The sequence below is a fragment of the Scleropages formosus genome, chromosome 12 (assembly GCF_900964775.1).
Source record: "Scleropages formosus chromosome 12, fSclFor1.1, whole genome shotgun sequence".
In the NCBI taxonomy this organism is placed as follows: domain Eukaryota; kingdom Metazoa; phylum Chordata; class Actinopteri; order Osteoglossiformes; family Osteoglossidae; genus Scleropages; species Scleropages formosus.
This window is the reverse complement of record NC_041817.1, coordinates 14,623,091-14,639,496: the sequence shown is the minus strand read 5'-3', so window position 1 is coordinate 14,639,496 and position 16,406 is coordinate 14,623,091. Positions and strand designations below refer to the sequence as shown.

The following is a 16,406-nucleotide window of genomic DNA, read 5'->3' as shown; positions in this document are numbered from 1 at the left end:
GTCTCACTCAGCTGTTCATTTGAAGTAATGCAAGATTTGAATCCCTTTAGATGAGGATTTTTTTCAGTAGTGCTGAATGTTATTTTGCAGGTGATATTATGAAACCATTACTGGCACATTAGTGTGCTAGCAGCCTGTATACGTTCCCTGTATTTAGTCAGCTTTGTGACAGAACACGTTAAATAACGGAGCCACATACAAGTAAGTCTCCCATACTAATAATTGTAAGTTTTCTGTTTAATATGATTTGGACAGTATTCATTCGGTGAACTGGTCAATTGATTAACTGACATGACCTTCAGTTGAACAAAAAAGAGAGGAAAGTGAGGACCATTACTGGAAAACTGAATCATTTCACTGACTGCAAGTTCATCATGTCATTGACTTACAAACTTATGAAATAAAAAAGTAATATCACTGTGTCTTAGTGGTATGTGTACACATCTCTGTGAAATGTCTGCAGGCCAGAAAAAGTACTGATAGCAGGAAAATTTTCCGTGTAAGAAATTGTTTCCATGCATTAAATATTTGTTTTGAAGTAAACTAGGTGTTGTGACCAAAATTTATTGCCGCATTAGGTTTCTCAGTTTAAAAGCCTACAGTCGATTACATTGCACAGTAATTTTTAAGAACGTGGCTACAAAGTTGTTTTTTACAAGGAGTGTTATCGGTTAGGTTGTATGCATCGGTTTCCCTTTTTAGTGCTGAGCGAGTCAACAGGGGGAGCCATTTATTAGCCTGTGGTACAAAGTCTTTACAAAGTGCTTCGTTATGATGTTGGAGGAAGGAGAACCCATTAGAAACCATTCCGTAGCGAATGGCCACATGCTGTAGAAAAGATAACGCGGTACGCAGTATTAAGGTTAAAGTTAAGGCTGGAACCTTCGGTGAAGCCTGTGATGCATCATATATTTGATATAGTTGAGGGAGGGCATGAAAATCTGATTAGGATCAGACTGCTATACCCGAGAGTCCGCTACCTACACCCCCAGTGTTCTTCTAGAAAATCTGCTACTCATTTGGCAGAGGAAGCAAAAAAGACTAAAGCACATGAATACTTCTCCAGTGTATAACATATATGTAACATTCTCCAAGTTAAACAGAGCATTGCCTGTGTGTTGTGTTGAAAGTTTTTCTATGTAAGGCATTTAAGTTTGTGTGTGTGTGTATGGAATAACCTTTGCCTGTTAGCCCTGCCTGCAGTCCACATAGTTCCCCTTGATCCAGTAGCAGATCTGGGCATACTTCAGTGGTGTGACCCGCACCGCTACGTTGTACTCCTGCGGAGCACCGCTGCGGTCAACCCACTGGTGGCCGGAGAAAACGCCAATGATCTTGCGCTCCCAGCTTCGGCGCAGGCGGTTCCACATGCGGACGTAGATTCCGGACCCGCTGGCACCGGGCTGGGCATCGCAGTGCTGGTACAAGAGGTCGTAAGTTTCTTCGGTGGCATCGCAGAATCTGTACACCAGTTGACCTGGCCGATCATTGTCAAACCCTGAGAACTGGACTCTTCGCCCAGGCAGCTGGCGGGCAGGGGGGCTGACACCCAGCTTCATGTAGCGCCGGTTGTGTGCTTTCTTGAGCTCCAGCAACGCATAGTCGTAGTCCATGCCGATGTCATTACCGTTGCCCTTGATCCACCCTTTGGGAACGTGGGTGCGCTTCGCTCGGATCCACTGGAATTTCATCTTGTCGGGTAGAGTCGGCCCACTGCTGCTGTTGGATGGGGCAGGGCTGCGTTGCTGAGGTTTCAAGAAGCCCACCCTCAGCTTCTGCGCTCCCTTCACATAGGTCTTCCCATCATGCACACAGTGTGCAGCTGTCAGGACGTGCCGTTCTCCAACTAGGATCCCCGAACAGCCTGTGGACGTTTTCACGGCTGTGGAGAATGGATAGTTGATCAGGAAGTCGCGGCCCACAATGCTGAAGCGACTATCGTGGCCGTAAACCTGCCGCTTTGCCCGGGTTCGACCAGAAGGCCCGCGCAGGTCGCCTAAGTTGAATCCATATATTCCAACCTTGGTCTCCATAAGGCTGCCATTAGAGTGCAGCGTTTCGTAAGACAGAAAGTCCCGTAAGTCCCAGTAAGTGGGGGTTGGGGCTTGCTTGTGGCATTCCGGGCTGCATGGGGACGTCACCTCCAGGTGAACTTGTGACAGGAACTGTGGGGCAGGCCTCTCCTCTGTCTGCTGGGGCAGGACCACTGGTATGCGCTCTAGGGGCCACTGTGGGATCCAGGGGCTTCTCTGAAGGCAGATGCCCAGGTCAGAACACAGCAGCAAGAATAGTGGTGCCAAGATGGAGGGCTGCATGGTCACAAGGAAGCACCTGGATTAAAGCAGGAGCAAGAAGGAGGATGAGTCAGGGGAAAGAGGAAAAGCTTGTGTGAGGGATGTGCATCCTCTGACGGCAGCATTTTTCCCCATGCCTATCTGTTTACCTCCCTTCTATGGAGGATGTGAAGGTCCACAGTAACCCATTCCCAAGGCAGACCTTTCACCCCCATATATTATTTTCTCTCTAGACAGGAGGAACACATATTCCTCTGCCGTGGCTTGGAGAATTTACTTCAGTTCCATTGCTGATGTTTACCGTATGAACATGGGAGGTAACACAAAATTACAGCATAGTAGTGAGGATCTAAGATTGAGCTCTAGAGGGGATGTTAACAATGACACTCTGTTGCAACACTGCCCCTGACCTAATCTGGTGGAACACAAAAGGGAATATTTCTTTCAACAGGTTCAAATGATACAAGGATTGTTCCTCTTGACCTGGTACGTTCACTAGCAGCTGGACAAAACGATCTGAGGACGAACCCCTGCAGCGGTGTCTCGTGGCTGGCACCGAGAAGGATTTTAGTACGAGACTGGCTAAATCGGCTAAAGTACGCAATGGAAAACTTCTCTGGAGGATGGTGTCTTCCAAACAGGCCAATAAATCTTCTATCCATTTTCCTTACACGCTCATCCAAGTAGGTTCACAGCGACCTGGAGCCAATGCCAAGAAGAGCAAAGCATAAGACGTGCTGCACTCGAGCGCGTGCCCGTCACTTTGTTAGCCTAAGGCCTTGTACGCAACCCCACTCGAGGTCAGTTTTAAATTTTTACCTTCTTCCAGGGACAGCTCCGAGGTGAGAAATCTCCAGCAAGGTATTTATAATAAAGCGGAGCCAACAATTTTGTGGTTATGCAAACAGTCCTTGACCAAGCCTCAAGGTCAACGGCTCAAGTGTCACATAGCAAACACCTGGTTAAAAAAGAAAAAAAAAAATAGCCCCTCCCAGTCGTCTATCCTTTCCGAAGGCTCGTACGTGTATTCCAGCATTTTCTGCATGCCTTTGACAACCTACACGTTCTCAGTCGGTTGAACTGCTGAAGAATGATGACTTATTGGACACAATGCGATAGGCTTGAATCAAGTCTGGACATCCAGCGGGTATTTCAACAAGGAGGACACTGTTTCGTCAGTAACAATATACCGATAAAAATAATCCTTTCAAAACTCAGGGTTATTCATATAAGTGTAAGATGGTCTTTTTTGGTAGTCAGATGAACTAGCTATCTTGTTTCGTGAAACACCCGCCTGGTGTTCGTGCAGAAAGAAAAGTCCCATGTGTGGAAAGAATAGTCCCACCCCAGGTCTCTGCAGGAACGCCACCCTAGCTTGGGGAGCGGGGGGGGGAATTCATTACATCTGCTCTGTAGCTCTTTGTTCACCCCAGCAAACTATCACACACCTGAAAATGACACTTGTGCTTCTGCTGCAGGACTTACTCCGCTGCTGGGATTTTGCTGTGGCTGAGAGCGAGGGCCGCCGTACTGCGCGCGGTTAACGCATTCCTGCGTGCCTGCGCTCAAGTGTGCGTAGCTTGGGTGAATCTAGAACATCGCTCTCCACAGCAGCATTGCGGGGAAGGGACAAATGGGTTGGATGAACCTCTGGTCACTTTTGGAAGCTTTCCTGATAAGACAAAAATACAACCGTGCGCTGCCTCTCCTATCTAGCACGCTCCAATTGTGCGCAGCACATTGAGTGGTTGGGGGGAAAAAGGGTCTTTGGCAAACCCTGCTGCATAGCGTACATTCTGTAAATACACAGTTGTCTAAATGAGCGCAAAATTGCTGGGGGACAGTAAAAAATAATGGGACGTTTAGAAGGGCTTCCGAAGAAGCTGCGCGGTTCGGGATAACCGCGAGGGCGCAGCCCGACGGATTCCAGCCCGCTTGAGAATGAGAGCATTGAGACAGGCAGCGCAGGGACAATGAGGATACAAAGGAATACGAGGGTGTCGTCGGCCCACGGGCCCGGGACCGGGTGGGGAGGCTCGCACCGGATCGGCGACTTGATGAGGAATTTTAGCAGTTTTGTTTTCTCCGCGGGGTGCAGTGGCGTGCTGGGTTTGGCTGGGTCCTGCTCTCCGGTGGGTCTGGGGTTCGAGTCCCCCTTGGGGTGCCTTGCAATGGACTGGCGTCCTGTCCTGGGTGTGTCCCCTCCGGCCTTACGGCCTGAGTTGCTGGGTTAGGCTCCGGCTCACCCTGACCCCACTTGGGACAAGCAGTTTCAGAAAGTGTGTGTGTTTCCTCTGTTTTAAGAAGGCAGAGATTTTATAAGTCCACAGAAGACCACATATGGGGGGGTCTGAGGTCAACTATTTCATCCGGTGGCTTATGAGCAGTCCCGAGCTCACAGGCCCCGGCCAACTATTCCTCCTTTAATTGGACTTTTCCCCTCCTACGAACTATGACCACGGTTCCATGTTACTGCTTTAATTATTGTGTCTGTTCCGTGAGCCGGAAAACTCCTGGTTTCTAAACAATTAGAGGGGAAAAAAACCCAATTTAGTTCGTCAAATGAAAAGCATTAGCTGGTGTGAGCAGAGTCTGTGGCAGAATGAGCGAAACGTCTCTCTTCCAGCTATTTTAGTCACGTTGGATTTTTCCCCCCCTTATGGTCATTCTAAACTATTTATCCCGACAAGCTCTGTGAAGTGGTTAATATTCCCACACTTGTATCTAACGAAAGATTTGAATGCACACAACTGTATCGGTTAATTTTCAATAGCGGGGGACGAGGAGCAGCGGTCAGTAAAATGTGACGTCACACTGGCTGGACGGACTCGGTCTTATTTTTTTTTGAGTGAATATTAAAGATCGTCAGTGTGAGAGGGGAAAGAAACCCTGATTCACGAAAAGCTCTCTGTTTCGGATTTATTTTTGCAGGAACAAAGCGGTTTTGTATTAAGAGAACAAGAACAGCCGAGTTCAGCTCATGCCCAGCGCCCCGGCTTGTCACCCTGGAGACCTCTGCAGATCTATTATATTATATTATATTATATTATATTATATATAAAGCTCATCATAATAAGTGCACACAGCCGAACGCGTCGATTCGAGCACGAAAAAGACCACATGCACATATGATATTAAGACCGTTTGATACAGTTTTACAGTTCGAAGTTCGAGTCCCCGCCGCGCCGGCAGATCGAGATCCCGCATCCATCGAGTCCGGCGACGTCGTCTGTTCGCTGTCCGAGTGTTACTTACTGTACTGACGAGGCTCAGCCGGAGAACTGACCTACACTTATACTTACAATGTTCAAATGTGTCCGCAGTGAGTGAGTGCGCCGCAAAGCCGTGATTAAAAGCAGGTCCCCGTGCGATTTTGAAGTTATGAGCCGCGCGAGCAGAGAGCCGCGTAACGACACACACAGCTTTTGCAGTCATGATGATGATCCACTTACCATAAACTTGTCGTCCAGTTAGACGAGCGAAGGGGAGTAAAAAATGATTCTCTCGCGCCTTTCTCTGTTCTCGCCGATGTTTTCTCACCGTGAACTACGACAACAAACTGTGGTGGGGGAAACCGTTTAAAAAAAAAAAACACAAAGGATGACGTCTCACCGGTGCGGACGTGCGTGCGGAGGACCGGCTGCCAGGTGAAGGGCTGGAGCTCCTGCAGATGCACGGGTGGGTGGCGGCTGACAGATGACGGGTGACTGATGGGTGGCAGGATGGAGCGAGCAGCCCACTTTATGTTGATGATGATGATGATGGTGCTCCGAAGCAGGAGGAAGCCACAGCTGAAGCACCACGAGGCAGCGTATCTGAAAGGCCGGTTCTTGCGAGTGTGTGTTGCTCTCCCCCACTCTGGTGCATGTCTCCGTTAGCGCGGGCCACTTCGCTGTGACGCGGACACACACGATGTGAAGCGCGCGCTCGGAGACCCCCGGTCCACCCTCCCCGGCCCAGGTCCCCACACCCACCGGGCTCCGCCACGTGACCGCGCTAACACTCCGAGTGAGGGGGACAATTATGATGTGGTTAACGGTTATTTCTCCAGGCAAACTTAAGGTTTCTGCTGATACATGGAGTTCTCTGGATTTTTTGTAACTGTTTATGTGATGTTCACATACCCCATAGCCGGCTGTTAAACTGAGTACCATGGCTCTGCCTCGCTAACTTTTTTAATATTAAGAGGAATTTTAGAAACGCATGAAGACATAACCTGTTTGAATTCGGATTCCTAAAAAACAGGGTTATGTGACACCCATAAAATCTGTGTATTTACAATTCTGCTGAAGTCGGATGTAATGTGAGAGTGTATAACCCACAGACAAAACTAAGGTGTTATACTGATCAATAAAATGTCATGAAGTGTACATCTGAGCTCACGTTTACCCAACCCTGCTAGAACATTGCATGGTGGACAGACAAAAGGTGGTAAGGAGGGACCTGAAATAAGTATGTCTGACTGAAAGATGAAAGGAGGATGTCTGACTTTGAATGGTCCTGCATTGTGAATACAATGAGTCATCCTCAGATATTTCAGGAGCAACATCTGAGCTATATGAAGGAAAAGAGAATGTCTGGGTGGTGTCTGAATGGAGGTGTTAGGAGAAACAGAGAGAGGACATCATAGGGTCCAGGAATTTTCTAGTGTGAAGATAAGAGGTCCGAATACTGATCCTTGAGGGACACCTGTGGGAAAGGAAAGGTAGAAAAGAAGAGAAAATGCCCTGCTGAAAAACCTGAGAAGAGGTGAACATGTATGAGGTAAACCAGTACTTTGTATGAGATCTCAGGCCATGAGAGGTTAATTACTTCAAAGGCAGCAGAGGTTTCAAGGACTGACGAAACAAGTAGCGCGTTAAGTATGCGGTGAATTAACAACAGATAAGCGTGAAGTTTCTATGGAATGATAAAAATGAAACTCAGATTAGTGAGAATCCTTGCCATTATTTAAAAGAAAAGAAAACAGCTGAAAGTGAACAACATTTTTACGGTCGGAGACAGGGCTACTCATCTCATGAGAAGCCAAAGGCTGTTGCTGCCGAAAGGGATGTATAGTCTACTCTACTCAGCCTGTTGCCACCATGAACCTCACTAGTATCAGCAATTTTGAAATTTGATAGATTGATGGCTGATGGTTGTGTTACTACCACTAATTTTATAGAGTCCTTAAATTTCAAGACAGAGTTCAACCTGAGTTCAAGTCAAGTCACCGGCCAGGTCATTTCCCAAGCATGAGCCACTCAGGTTCTCCTTATAATAATAATTTATATATGTCATCTTAAGTTATTTGTCAGTTGAATATATGAAAAAGTTCACAATTAAACAGGGTAGTTAAGGAAGGGTAAGGACTGTTGAGTCAGCTTCGATTTACTGTGCCCATTTCCAAGCTTGTTTCCATGGAGAGGAAAGTAAGAAAGTGTTTTGCTGTTACCTTCTTCCAGGTGTCTTGCATTGCATTGATTGCAGACACAGGGACAATATGCAAAATCCACACACATTGTGAAACACCAGAATCATCCACTGTTCCACTGTGCCATCTGATGAGTTAAGTGCTTGTGGCATTCTTTAAAAAAAAAAAAACTATTGGGAGTTTCAATAAATAAACCATTTTAGCACTTCTTCTATTTTTGATAAGAGTGACTACTGACTCTTGGCCTGAGTCACACTGCTTAAACATACAAGCCCAAGCTTGAGTTCATTACTTTTAAAATCTCGTCTTAACCGTGCCTTGAAGTACAAGTAAGAGCCCCAAGAAATAATGACTGAAGATGAGTCAGAAACCTAAACTTCTGAAGTTCAAGTACTGCATTTCTAACAGAGGTTTTATTTTGCAAGATAGACAGATAGATGGCTGACTGCTACACTGACTCTGTAAAATTCCACTTTCTTTGTCTGAAGAAATTTAACACCATATCGAACTTATGCTGAGCAATGTAAGCCCTTATTTCCTCACCTGCAGAGCTATGTGAACTAATGTAAATTGTTCAAGGTGAGCATTAGTTTAGTTTGTGCTATCCGTGACCGCCAAAGACACAAACGGCAAACGTGAAGCCAAAAGCGCATCTTGAAAACTGACCTCCGAAGAATATTTGAAATCTTGACTGTAATGCACCACCTCACAAGCTGATGAGAAATATGATCACATATTACCATAAAGCATGCTGGTGTATTGGCTGGCCTTAGGAAAACCCCATCCTCAAACATCAACAACATTTCAGAGGAAAAAGAGAAAGATGCATTGTGAAGTTTATTTTTCTTTTCTTTTTGTAGTTCTCAGATTGCCCGATATATTTTAAGTTTTAAATAACAGATTGCGAGAAAAATCACACACACACACACATATACACTGGCTGAAGACGCTGGGGTCGCTAGAATAATTACTGAGTTGAAAAGCAAAACACTTTTGAAAGGTAACGAAGTGCAGAGTCCTCATCTTATATCGATTCGTAATCTGAGGGAAGAGAAGTGGAATAAAGTCATGTTTGTGCATCACAGCTGTTTTATGTCTCATAATGATTGTTTTTAAAGCTGCAGTTTGTTTAAGAGATGGATTTGTGGAATTTGCATGGTGGTGCAAGAGAACGTGGGTTGAATCTCTGCTCCGTCTGTGTCTACATTTACATTTATTCATTTAGCTGAAACTTTTCTCCAAAGCGACTTACAATGTTAAGCTACTTACAATTGTTTTCCCGTTTATACAGCTGGGTAATTTTACTGGAGCAATTTAAGGTAAGTACCTCGCTTAGGGGTACTACAGCCGGAGGTGGGGATCAAATGCATGTCCTTTGGATTCGAAGGCAGCAGCTGTAACCACTACACTACCAGCTGTCCCTACTGTGTGTAGTTTGCATGTTCTCCCCGTGTCTGTGTGGATTTCCTCCAGGTGCTCCGGTTTTCCCCCACAGCCTAAAGACATTCAGTTTGGGTGGATTGGTGACTCTAAAATGCCCATAGCGTGTGAATGGTGAGTGACTGTGAGTGTATGTGGCTACCCTGCGATGGATTGGCCTCTCGTCCAGGGTATAATCCCCTCAGCCTTGTGCCCAATGCTTCCAGGATAGGCTCTGGTTCACCTTGACCCTGCTCAGGACAAGCAGTTATTAAAACTGGATGGATGGATGGATGGATGGATGGATGGATGGATGGATGGATCATGAAAGCATGTCTTTAAAGACTGGTTCACAGAGCTAACCCAATGGGTCACTAATATTGAATGCCTCAAACACAGTCATACAGTGAACAGTCCTGAGAGCAAAGGCATCATGGGTCTAACCAAAGCATAATACGCATTTCACCTTGACAAGTTTTTTGTACATTCAGTATGCCCTCTAGTGCTGCAACAGGAGGGTATTCGTTTCAGAGCAATTCAAGTATTTAAAAATAGGAGCTGCCAGAACTCATTTAATTCTGCCGTGCAACTGATTTCTTCATATATGAACACACATATTTAAACCCACTGAATTCAGCTCTTGATGGTAACCCCTGAGCTTTGCAATAGGATACAGACTGAGCTGGCAAGATTACAACATTCCAAAGGAAAGAGTCAGCATTGAGTGTTACCACTTATGATTCATCACTGATTTATAAATCCAACTGCAACAACTTGGCATATTGTCAAGAGGAATCCAAAAACATACTTATTTAGTAGGCCTGGGGACCAGATTTCCTTCTGTTCATTATCAGTAACCAATTATACACTCAAGATCCCTGTGTCATATGTTCAGAAGGATAAGGCATGAGGTAGGACACACTCTGAATAGCTTGATTGTCCAACACGGAGCACCTATAAATGCATTAGGACATCTGCTCAATGTTGGGAAACCCAGAGAAAACCTGCATGAACATGAGAGCGTTGGTAGACTCAGACCCATAGTCCTGGAGTTAGGGGTTCCGCAAGTGCTGTCTTCTTGTACCCATGACCTTTGGCAATTGCACAGCTACTGGTGAGGATGTGAGGAGAGGGCTGATGAAGTGTTGAGCAACACTGAGTGCGCAGAGATGAGCGCACTAATGTGCGCAGACAGCTGCGGGGCATCCACAGGCAAATCTTCAAATACGACGGCAGGACAGACAGGGTCGGAGCTCCAAGCTGCCTAGTGCTCTCTGATAGAGCCCAGGAGTGTGGGAAAGAATGACTCTGCCAGCCAAGAGCTCCTGCACATTCAATTAATTTGCTCCACAGAGACTTAGTGTTCCCAAGTACGCCCCCACTCCCTACACCCCCATTTGAACTGTCCCGCTGCCTGTGAACAGCTGACTCCAGGGAAAGGCATCCTAACAACAAAGTATCGCAACATCAATCCCCCCTTTTACAGTTGGAATTGAACTAGGCAGCAGCCCGCCTCTTCCACATTTCAGCACCAACTCCTCCATTCACTGACTTTAATAATGTAGTCCTGTCAAAGCTAAATGATGAACTGCTGAACCAACATCTGACCTCATCCTGCCAATGTTATGTTTCATAAGAAACTAAATAAAAGTCAGCTGATTTCATGTTTAATTTAACTACAGACAGGAGGGTATGCACATTAAATTTAGCAGAAAGACTGTTTTGTTATGATCGCAAGACTTCCATTCCCACATTATCAATAACCGCTTGTCCAATGCAGGGCTGTGATGGTCCAGAGCCAATCCCAGAGGTACAGGATGTGATTTAAGGTACACTCTGGCTGGGATGCTTGTAAATTGCAAGGAAATTGCAAGGCAATTGCACACACATTTTGTGAGACATATTAATATTTAATATAGTCCCACTGAGTTTTTTTATGGAAGACAGCAATAGCTAATGGATTAGTGTCCCACCCGGGCTATACCTCCCAGCCTTGCGCCCAGTGATTCTGAGACGGGCTACGGTCTGCTGCAACCAGAACACCATTTGCAAGCAACTTTTTTACACTTACAAGTTGATTAGTGCCCCTTAAAGAGATAGTTTAGATGGTTGAAATACATATTTTCCTGGATAACACACTGATCACTGTTTTACCGGTATGATGTACTGATGATGCACACGCGCGCGCACAATGTCCGAAACCGCCGGTCCCAAGCGGGGCCTCAGCAAACAGGGGCGTAACCCAGCCACACAGGGGGCAAGGCTGGAGGGGGAGGGGACCCACCCAGGACAGGACACCAGTCCTCCACAAGGCACCCCAAGCAGGACTCGAACCCCAGACCCACCAGACAGTGGGACACAGCCGAGCCCGCTGCGCCACCATGCCCCCCGATGTGCAGTGTTTGCGCTTAAAAAGGCCAACAAGTGAGCCAAACACCGTGACTTATATACTGTGTAATCTATAGCAAATATTTCATTTCATTTCATAGTGTGAAGATTGTCCACCACTAACTTACAGAGTTGTGTGCAGAGAGTATTTGTTTACTTGTTTACACAGTCTTATCCCTGAGCTAGTCACATGTGCTGTATTATGAAAGCTACTGTTTGTTGTGCAGAATTGGGTGGTGCCTGTTTTTGTCATGATACTGTACCGTAGGCAAATTAAATCAAGAAGCCTTTCACACAGTTGTTTTTTTTTTACCTGAATTATATTGCTTTCTTTTTAACATTACAAACAGTTTATGCAGACCCGCATTCATCTCCCGCTGAGAACGTTAAGGGAAAGAGGCGACACGGTGGGGACACTCATGACTAGGAGTTCACTAAGTCCCTGGAGCACATTTCCAGGAAAGCATTTTGCAGTTCCTAAGAATTCTTTCAGCTTGTATCCTTCAGCTTCTCTACCATGTTCTGCTCCTAGTCAGCAAAACACAACATGTGGTGGTCCTTTGTTTTTACTTCCAGAGCAAATGAGAGGCTGAAGGCCTGCAGATCCGATGCCGGTGAACACCCCTGTGAGAGATCTACTGTTGGCGTTGTCGTGGAGACGCAAGCAATGCCAAGGCACGTGATGTGATGCATGGATTCTTCTGCCGTGAGTCATGTAGCTTGGCCAAGGGTATGTGACAGTGCCAGGCACACACCCCCATTTGCCACATGTGGGCATGTTATGGCTTTGAGGGCTCTCATTCTGAATGCATCACTTAATGTAGCCCCAGCACACACACGAATATGAACCCAGATCCTCCCAAAGCCGTGCAATGCTTTCTCTCTGGAAAGCACTGCCAAACAGCGGATCATTATCAGTTGCATGTGTCAGAACACATCTGCGTTGACTGCTTTCTGAAAAGAAATGACATCAGAGTACAATATCGTGCAATCTCAAGGACAGCAAGTGTGAATCACAATTTAATGTGAAATTAAGGGGAATGAAAACTAAACTGAAAATATTCAAAACAACTGCAGAGGTATTCAACACCGAAAACTTCCTCCAGGAACCTAGTAAATCTCTGATATTACGTTCTAAACTGGTCACTGAGAGATGCAGGGGAGAGTTTTGGTTTTTGGTAAAAACTTTTTTGTTTTGTCTGTTGCTCTGTAGTACTTATTGTCAATGCAGACCGTTGAGGTGAGAAGATGCACAGGGTGCACGCACCTAGATCTTTACATTTATGCACATATTGAGAAACAATCGAGTTTAAAGATTCTTGTCATGTTTGATGGAGTAAATTCATAGTGTGCTTTAGCCATAATGCTCACCCAGTCCAGGAACTCTTATGACACAGCACTAGAATTAACCATACCATTAGAGGTGAATTAGAGATTCTAGAATCAATTTCAACCCTAAGAAGTGATTGTGAGAGACAAAGGAATCCTTTATGCCTTGGTTTGCTTCACTGTAGCCTACAGAAATCATTTGGTAATGGATGATGAAACTTCTACTCATGAACAGGCCAAGTAGGAAAAAAATTTCAAACTGTCTGCACCTTACAACGACATTTATTCGCTCATATCAGACAATTGCCGAGATTCGTAAGTAAAGACTTATTTCATTTTTTCTGTCTTGGGGTGCCACACTGAAATGTCTATAACTATGTTTAACTGATGTGCTTCATATCTATACAGTTCTTCTCATTATCTGCACACCTTTGATAACTGTCCCGTAGTCCATGTCGTAAAGTTCAGTATCGGGTTTGTCAGGGTCTGGTGTCGAGACCAATACTGATCTGTATAAGCAACCATTTCAGAGTCTCATGAAGAGATATAAAATTAATTTTCGCTCCTGTGCTAATGACACAAAAATCTACTAATCTCACTGAAAGGCTGACTGTACCTTCAGTTGAAATGGCAAACTTTAATCTAAATCTAATCTGCTTGTAGGTGTGTGAACGTGTGTGTGAATGTGTGTGACTGTCTTGCCGATGGAATGGTGTCTTGTGTGGGCTGTACCAGTGTCCGATGGTTTCAGGACCACTACAGCAGTTCCTTCAGATGAGCGATTATCCATGGCGAGTGAGAGTAACTAGATAAACGAAAACTATTAAAACACCGTTCATTGGCTATTAAGTCAGAAGTTTTAAAGTTTACTTTTCCAGGATCGGCTCAAAATGTATGTGCCGGTTTTGAGAAGGATCTGTTTTTTACTTCATATGAATTCTCAGAAATTCTCTTTCTCTGAGAATTCTCCAGCAGCAGGGCAACATCGCAAAATTAAAGCTATTTAAGTTTCTCCATTTGCTTACATCCATCCATCCATCCATCTTCCTCCGCTTTTATCCGGGGCCGGGTCGCGGGGGCAGCAGTCCGAGCAGAGTACTCCAGACCTCCCTCTCCCCGCACACCTCCTCCAGTTCCTCTGGGGGAACCCCAAGGCGTTCCCAGGCCAGCCGGGAGACATAGTCTCTCCAACGTGTCCTGGGTCTGCCCCGAGGCCTCCTCCCAGTGGGACAAGCCCGGAGCACCTCCCCAGGGAGGCGTCCAGGAGGCATCCGGAACAGATGCCCGAGCCACCTCAACTGGCTCCTCTCGATGCGGAGGAGCAGCGGCTCTACTCCGAGCTCCTCCCGGGTGACTGCGCTCCTCACCCTATCCCTAAGGGTGCGCCCAGCCACTCTGCGGAGGAAACTCATTTCTGCCGCTTGTATCTGCGATCTCATTCTTTCGGTCATGATCCAGAGTTCATGACCATAGGTGAGGGTAGGAACGTAGATCGACCGGTAAATTGAGAGCTTCGCCTTACGACTCAGCTCCCTCTTCACCACAACAGACCGGTACAATGACCGCATTACTGCAGACGCCGCACCGATCCGTCTGTCGACCTGCCGCTCCATTTTTCCCTCACTCGTGAACAAGACCCCAAGATACTTAAACTCCTCCACTTGAGGGAGCAACTCCCCCCTAACCCGGAGGGAGCAATCCACCTTTTTCCGACTGAGAACCATGGCCTCGGATTTGGAGGTGCTGATTCTCATCCCCGCCGCTTCGCACTCGGCTGCAAACCTCCCCAGTGCACGCTGCAAGTCTTGACTTGATGAAGCCAACAGGACCACATCGTCCGCAAAAAGCAGAGACGAGATCTCGCGGCCACCAAAACAGACACCCTCCGTTCTCTGACTGCGCCTAGAAATTCTGTCCATAAAAATAATGAACAGAATCGGTGACAAAGGGCAGCCCTGGCGGAGTCCAACATGCACCGGGAACAGGTCTGACTTACTGCCGGCAATGCGAACCAAGCTCCTGCTCCGGTCATACAGGGAACGAACAGCCTGTAGCAACGAGCCCCGAACCCCATAATCCCGAAGCACCCCCCACAGGATGCCACGAGGGACACGGTCGAATGCCTTCTCCAGGTCCACAAAACACATATGGACTGGTTGGGCAAACTCCCACGAACCCTCCAACACCCTAGTGAGGGTATAGAGCTGGTCCAGTGTTCCACGGCCAGGGCGAAAACCGCATTGCTCCTCCTGAATCCGAGGTTCGACTATCGGTCGGATTCTCCTTTCCAGTACCCTGGCATAGACTTTCCCAGGGAGGCTAAGGAGTGTGATCCCCCTGTAGTTGGAACACAATCTCCGGTCCCCCTTCTTAAAAAGAGGGACCACCACCCCGGTCTGCCAGTCCAGAGGCACCGTTCCCGAACTCCACGCGATGCTGCAGAGGCGTGTCAGCCAAGACAGCCCCACAACATCCAGAGACTTGAGAAACTCGGGGCGGATTTCATCCACCCCCGGAGCCTTGCCACCGAGGAGTTTTTTGACTACCTCAGCAACTTCAGCCAGGGTAATGGACGAGTCCCCCTCCGAGTCCCCAGCCTCAGCTTCCTCTACGGAAGGCGTGTCGGAGGGATTGAGGAGATCCTCAAAGTACTCCTTCCACCGCCCGAGAACATCCTCAGCTGAGGTCAGCAGCGCACCACTTCCACTGTAAACAGTGTTCGTGGAACACCGCTTCCCCCCTCTGAGTCGCCGGACGGTTTGCCAGAATCTCTTTGAGGCCGACCGAAAGTCTTCCTCCATGGCCTCACCGAACTCCTCCCAAGCCCGAGTTTTTGCCGCGGCGACTGCCAGAGCCGCGCTCCGTTTGGCCCGTCGGTACCTGTCAGCTGCTTCAGGAGTCCCATGAGCCAGCCAGGCCCGATAGAACTCCTTCTTCAGCTTGACGGCATCCCTTACTTCCGGTGATTTGCTTACAGTTAACTAGAATACAGCAATTCATTGCTCTCGGTGAGTCCAAATACATCTTACCGCGTTAAAGCAAATGTATAAAACTGCAGCAGTGATTACAACTATTTGAAGAAAGCGTAACCGTGTCATTGTAGTTCTCAATTCCCTGCTCTGCCTCCCAGGAAAATGCAGGACAGACTTTATAATATCAATGCTTATATTCAAGGCTCTGAGGGCTTTAGCCCCTACTTTTTTATAAGGACTTATTCATATGTACTGTATATGTTAGAATAAGCTCTTCAGTTACCAGACACAAAGTTTATTGCAGTTCCTGGATTTCTTTCATAAATCAGGGCTGCACAACTGATAGCAATGGTGCCTCAAAGAGCCTGGGCTGCACATCTGGACATGGGTCCAGTCCAACTTACTTTGTGTGGAATGTCAGTGTTCTCCCACATTTGTTTGGGTTTCCTCCTATGTACATCTTCCTCAGGTGAGCTGGGGGCTCAAAAAAGTCTGCAGTTATGTAGATGTCCTGCTACACTGACATCCCATTAAAGGGGTACTCTACCTTGTTCTCGGTGTTTCTGGGATAGACTCTAAGTCATTTTGACC

General features: G+C 46.8%; 1 protein-coding gene across 3 annotated transcripts; it reads right to left on the bottom strand.

Annotated features, from left to right (window-relative positions):
• Positions 1-1,009: 1,009 nt before the first annotated feature.
• Positions 1,010-6,246, bottom strand: LOC108938225 (serine protease 23-like). Of its 3 annotated transcripts, none has more exons than XM_018758625.2 (2): positions 5,747-6,246; positions 1,010-2,331 (listed from the first exon to the last, which is right to left on the bottom strand). In XM_018758625.2, exon 2 carries the CDS (start codon positions 2,313-2,315, stop codon positions 1,188-1,190), a length of 1,128 nt encoding a protein of 375 aa, XP_018614141.1. In that variant the 5' UTR covers positions 2,316-2,331; positions 5,747-6,246; the 3' UTR covers positions 1,010-1,187. The 3 variants fall into 3 exon arrangements, with proteins under 3 accessions (XP_018614141.1, XP_018614151.1, XP_018614160.1); XM_018758635.2 differs by having other exon boundaries at positions 5,907-6,246; XM_018758644.2 differs by lacking the exon at positions 5,747-6,246 and adding an exon at positions 3,114-3,380.
• Positions 6,247-16,406: the final 10,160 nt, after the last annotated feature.